This window comes from Vombatus ursinus, unplaced genomic scaffold, assembly GCF_900497805.2.
Source record: "Vombatus ursinus unplaced genomic scaffold, bare-nosed wombat genome assembly UNPS02015411.1, whole genome shotgun sequence".
Classification (NCBI taxonomy): domain Eukaryota; kingdom Metazoa; phylum Chordata; class Mammalia; order Diprotodontia; family Vombatidae; genus Vombatus; species Vombatus ursinus.
In genome coordinates this window covers 1,673,470-1,679,418 of record NW_020955189.1, presented here as the reverse complement: position 1 = coordinate 1,679,418, position 5,949 = coordinate 1,673,470, and the positions used below count along the sequence as shown (strand labels likewise).

The following is a 5,949-nucleotide window of genomic DNA, read 5'->3' as shown; positions in this document are numbered from 1 at the left end:
AGAGAGAGGAGGAGGCCAGAGAGGAGGAGGCGGAGAGAGGAGGAGGCTGAGACAGGAGGAGGCAGAGAGAGGAGGAGGCAGAGAGAGGAGGAGGCTGCAAGCTGGGAGTGGGTGCCTGACCCACCACAAGTTTGGGGCTCATCCGTGTGGTCCGGTGAGTCCCAGTGGCCTCCCACCCCTCAGGGATGAGGTTGTTCCAGCTAAGACAAAGAACGGATCAATGCCGAAGGCCGGCAGGGCCCTTGTTTCCAGGTGAAATGGACAGCAAATGGGGATTGTAACCAAGAGCACAAAGCGCTCACCTCTACTCTCCTCCTGGCCAGGCCCCTTTCAACAAATGAGAGCCCCCCAGCCCCCAGGCTGCAGCCAAGCCTGCTTTTCTCTACCCAATCTGCCGATGCTGGAGCAGCTGAACCCAGGGAAAGCTCCCTCCCGCTGGCCGCGTCTCTGTCCCCCTCGTCTTTGGCTCAGTGGCCAGACGCCCCCTCTAAACCTTCCCCGATGTCCAGCTGCCCTCGTGCTCTCTCTGAAGCTGGGCCTCAGCGCTGTCACACACTCCACCACCCCGCTCCCTGAAAGCTCCAGCGGTTCGCTAAGGCCCTCTCCTCCTGCCCACCCTCTTCCCACACGCCTCACGGCTTCACCTTCTACCCCGCTACCTGTCCAGGTTGTCCTGCTGCCTGGAATGCCCTTCCTTCTTCCCTCTGCCTCTCTCACTCTCACTAGAGCTGCAGCACTCAGCTCTAGTCCTCCTCCTTTGGGAAGCCTTCCCTGACCTGCCCCCCCCACATGGCTAGAGCCCTCCCTCTGCCCCAAAGCTCCCTGGTGCCACACCTATGGTCTCGGCCCATTGGAGGGTTCTGTTTGTCTTGGTACCCCCAGGGCCTGGCACAGTGCTCGGGACACACGTGCTGACTGACTGAGCCTCGCTCTGACCTGGCAAACACACCCCGTCAGCCTGGGAACTCTCCACTTGGACCATTCGGTGAGTTCCAAGCTCAGCTTCTGGCACCCGGCGCCTACTAAATGTTGGCTGAACCCTCAGAACGGAAGCCTACGTCGCTGTCAAAGGGGCCCCTGCTCTCCCAGCTATGCATCCCATGACGAAATGGGAGGCTCGGCACAGCTGGTCTGATGACTTGCCCATAATTTGTCCGAGTCTTGATCTGAACCCACACCCTCTGAGCTCAAATCTAGGGTTCTCCCTGTGCCAGCATGCAGGTTCTAACTAGAAGGTGATGCGCTTTCCGGGCCTCCTCCCCCTCCCCAAAACAAGCGATCTGGTGGAGCAGAGCTCCAAGCTCCTCTCACACACGGCCCTCTCTAAACACACTGCACACACTAAGTGCCACATAAATGTTAGCTGTTATCATCACAATAGTGTCCCCGGTCAAACAGCCCCACTGTGCGCTTATCTGTGGCCTGGGAACCCTTGCACCTCTAGGCCCCAGCGTTCTTCTCCAACCTTCTGTCCCCCGACTCCCCAAGGAGAAGCATCCATTCTGCCATCCCAGCCCGTCCACACTCATGTCCGACGCCCACCACCCCTCAAGGCCAGCCCGAGTCTTCCCTCGCCTCTGACCTGGCACCTGTTTCTACACAGAGCTCACTTGAGGAAAGCCACACCCGTCCAGCACAGGGGCGGCACAAAGCGTCTGGTTGGGGAAGGCCCACCCATGGGGGTAGCCGATGAGGCCCCCTCCTCCCGGCCACACATTGTACCTTTCTTCATGTCCCTGAAGGGCGGGTGGTTGTAGCAGTACGGGCACAGAGGGTAGCTCTTGCCCCGGGACCCCGAGGACCAAAGGACAAGCTCAAAGTCATCCAGCGGGCACCGAAGCTCCTTGTAGAGTTTGATGGTGCCGTTCTGGGGAAGGGTGTAGGTCTCGTCGCAGTGAGAACAGTGCAGCCGGCTGGGCTTGGCCTGCGAGGAACAGGCACAGAAGGCAGAGGCGTGAGGGGGCCCACCCAAAGAAGGAATTTCCCCGTCTTTCTCCAGGCCCCAGGCTACAGTGACGGCCCAGCCTGAGGCTGCTGGGCCTGGCTAGTCCTCAGGACAGACCACAAGGGGACCAGGGTCCTCCCCATCTGTCTTGGAGTGTGGCTGGGAGGGATGTTTCCACAAGGCCCAGCTGGATGGGCCGGGCCTGGGGACTCTCACCTGGATATACTTCATGAAACGATGGCACTTCCCACATCGGGACAGAGGTTTGCCGGTGGCGGCGAGTGGCGAGAAAGACACTTCCATCAATTCATCCATGCCTGAGGGATGAGAAAGGCCAGAATGATCATCGACGCTCCCTGCCAGCGCCCCACACTCAGGAGGAGACCACGAAACATTTACTGAATCGGACGCTGGCCATCACAGGGAGGCGGGTCTGCCAATGCATGGTAAGCAAGTGGGACCAGACACCAGACGAGGCTGGGATGACCATGCGTGTGGATCACGGGAGCCAGCTATAAGAGCCAGAATGGAGCCCGGGGGGGCCGGGGAGCCGAAGGGGTAGAATGCGGGGAAGAATGCGTCCGCCCAGAACCCGGCTAGACCAGACAGGCTACTGGGGGTGCACCTGCTTTGTAAGCTCATTCATTCATTCATTCATTCATTCAGTAAACACGTACTAAACACCTACAGCATGCACTGTCTCAGTGATGGCTCTGGGAGAGGCAAAGATGAATGAGGCCTGGTGCCCGCCTCACGGAGCCCATAATCTAGAGGATGCTACAGGTAGCCCCAGGACACGATAAAATACAAGCAGTACTGGAGAGAGAGGCGGCTGCTGCGGCAGAGAAGCCAGCCTTGGCCTGGCGGTCAGGAGGCCTGTGCGTCCACGCTCCAGCACTGACTCCAGGTGACTTCACCTCCTGTATAAAATGGGGCCCTAGAACCTGACCCCACCCGGCCTGATAGGAAGGTTGGGAGGAAAGGACACACAGAAATGTGAGGACAGGAGGAGGATGACTCATGGGGGCGGAGGGAGGAGGCCTGTGAGCTGGGCACTGCACTCACAGAACGGCTGAGAAGGGGCCGGAGACTGGCAAGCCATTAACTACCCAGAAAAGATGCTCCAAATCCCCAGTAATGAGAGAAGAGCAAACTGGCCAAGTCGATCAAGGACGGGAGGAGCGGCCAAGCGTCCAACTCATCTGCACACGATTCCGAGTTTTGGGAAAGGAGTCACCGACCTGTCCAGAACCTCTGACCCGCACGCGGCTTCCCTGCGAGGCCCGTGCCCCCTGGGGCCCCACGTCCACCAAGCCGCCCATGGCGGGGCTTTCTGAAGTAGAGAAGAGTTGGCGACAGCCAGCCCACCAGGGGTGCCCAGGAGCGACAGAATGACGCCGTTATTCCTGGAGCCCAGTCAAGGCCACCCCTTGGCTGGACCCAGCAGCCCACTGGTTAAGCCTTCTGCTAGTTCTACTAACCCCAAATATCACGCCCTAAGAAACAGGAGACATTTAGCACAACCCGGAGAGACGCAGGCACGCGCCTGCCCAGGGCGAAGCCGGCAGAGCCGTCAAACAGAGACGCCAGGCCAGGGGACAGCAGGGCCGGCCGGCCTGGGGACTGAGCCCGGCTGCAGCCGCTGCCATCTCTTCTCTGCACAAGGACGGCTGCTCAGACAAGACCGCTGGGCAGCTGGCTGGCTTCACCTTTGGTTGTGGCTGCCGGGGGTTAGGGAAAGGGGCATATCTGCAAATGACTGCCAGAAAAAGAAAAGCATCAATAAAACTGAAAGGAAAACCTTTCTAAATGTAGGAATCGGTGAGAAACGAGGGCACCAGGCATTCCGGGCTCAGGAGAAGGTTCGAGTGAAGGGAAAGTGTGGATGGCAGCAGCGCCCAAGGGCATTGGGGGCCAGACAGGTGGCATCTCAGAGATGCTGAAGAGATCACAGGCTCTGAGAACCAGAGGGCCTGCCCAGGGTCTGCCAGACTGAAGGGCAGAAGCAGGACCCCGGCGCTCTGCTCTCAGGCGTCTTCCAGAAGCCCACGCTCCCTGCTCAGTGGCCAAGTGAGAAGGAATCAGCCGAATGTCCACGCCTGGGGGCAGGGCCTGTGGCTCCTGGGACAGTGCCTAGCACACAGTAGGTGCTTAATAGAACGCTTGCTGATTAACGATCCAGAGATGGCTGCTGACCAAGCTGCCTCACAGAGATGTGGGCAGGCATCGTGCAAAGGTCCCTCTTCTCCGCCTGCCAAGGTCTGAGTCCCCACTCGTGACCCGAGGAACGCAGAAAGCGAGGGGAGGCCTCCCACTCACCTGAGCACCCCGGGCCCGGGCTCGGCACACAACGGTGCCGGCGCTCAGGATTCGCTGGGAGGCCCCCTCCCAACTCAGAACAAACCCTGCCTGTGGGATGTTCTGGAGCTCATGCTCTCCTGAGTTTTCTTCACGTGCTGAGGTTCGGTTGTCCACCCTAGCATGTGATACATGTATGCTCCCTGAGCATCTGGGACTGCACAGTGCCTTCTGGCCCGTTAGACAGCCTTTCACATGCCCCACGGGCAGGATGCCCGAGGTCCACCTGGCGGGGCACTGGGCAGGGTGAGCAGAAACAGGTGGAAGCACGCAATAATTAAGACACATCACGCCTGGGCTCCAGGCCTCCCTGTGGGACTTAGGAGGGTCTCACAAACTTGGTGGCCTCTCTCCAGGCTGGCATCAGACGGGATGCTCCAGCGGTTCTCCCGCCTGCCCTCCCAGCTCTCCACGCACAGAAGTCTCTTCACACGGGAAGCTCATGCCAGCACTGGATTCCTCCCCGGGGAAGGAGCCTCTGCCCCTCTCCCTGCCTGCCTGGCTGGCTCCTCTCAGAACCCTCCTTTGGGGACGTGCCCAGGCCAGCCAGGCCTCCGTTCCCATGCAGGCTGACTCTGCCCCCATTAGAATACAAGCTCCCTGAGGACAGAGGCTGCCTTTTTTTCTGCTTATGTATGTACCCCGAGTGCCCAGCACATAGTAGTGCCTAATAAATGCAGTGAATGTGCCGGACTTCCCTCCATCACTAATATCCAATATTCCATGTGCTTTTAAGCCCTGGGTAGTTTACAAAACAGCTCTGTGTCCTTCTCCGCTGAAGCCTCTCCGCTGTCTGAATGTGGCCTGCAGTCGCCCGGAGCCGCAGAGTGAGGACGCGCTCAGCAACGAGCGATGCTCGGCCTCCGGACAGCCTGAGGGCCCCGCAACGGGGAGGAGGCTTGAGGGGGGAGGGGACCGTGGCCTGCTTCTCTGGGGTTCCCTCAGGACTGGACACGAAGCCTTCAGGAGGCAGGGGCGGCCACGGAAGAGATCCCACCATTATGGGCCCTGTGCAAGCCACGGACGTCTCTGGGCCTCAATTGCTTCAAAGGGGCGGTAATGCCAGGACCTCCAGGCCTGAGAGCTGTGACCTGGACTAGTGAGGGAACGTACGCTGACGAGAGCCCGGCGTCACCCTGGTCTTGGAGTGTCGCTCCAAGCGCTGGAGACGAGCGAGGTCGCTCACTGACCTGTGCCCAGCGGGGTTCAGAAGAGGGGGCAGGCAGGGGTGGGGGCTCACCTGCAATGGAGTCCACAAAGTAGTGGAACTTCCTCTTGAAGATGTTCAGGGTATGCTCCAGCACCTGCTGGTAGTCCGCCTTGCCCAAGGCGATCAGGCTGAGCTGCTTCTCCACGGCGCTTCGGATGGTCGGGAGCACCAGCTCGGCATCTGGCCAGGAACCAGAGGAGAGGGAGGGCGGGTGGGCGGTCAGCGGCCACCTGGCCCAGCCCCGCCGACGAGCCTCCCTGCTCTCTGACCCCAGCCCCGCCGACAAGCCTCCCTCATCACTGACCGGGGTCCCGGCGGGCAAGCCTCCCCCATCACTGACCAGGTTCCTGGCCGGCAAGCCTCCCTCATCACTGACGGGGCCCCGGCCAGCAAGCCTCCCCCATCACTGACAGGGTCCCTGGCCTCCCTCCTCACT

At 60.4% G+C, this 5,949-nt stretch overlaps 1 protein-coding gene across 1 annotated transcript in view; it reads right to left on the bottom strand.

Annotated features, from left to right (window-relative positions):
• TOP3B (DNA topoisomerase III beta) overlaps positions 1-5,949 on the bottom strand; it is a 37,883-nt gene that overhangs the window by 678 nt on the left and 31,256 nt on the right. Inside the window, exons 15-17 of the mRNA XM_027847482.1 lie at positions 5,544-5,693; positions 2,162-2,262; positions 1,723-1,924 (exon numbers count right to left, since the gene is read on the bottom strand). Of these exons, the coding sequence (XP_027703283.1) occupies positions 1,723-1,924; positions 2,162-2,262; positions 5,544-5,693 (453 nt within the window). The remainder of the gene's footprint in view (positions 1-1,722; positions 1,925-2,161; positions 2,263-5,543; positions 5,694-5,949) is intronic.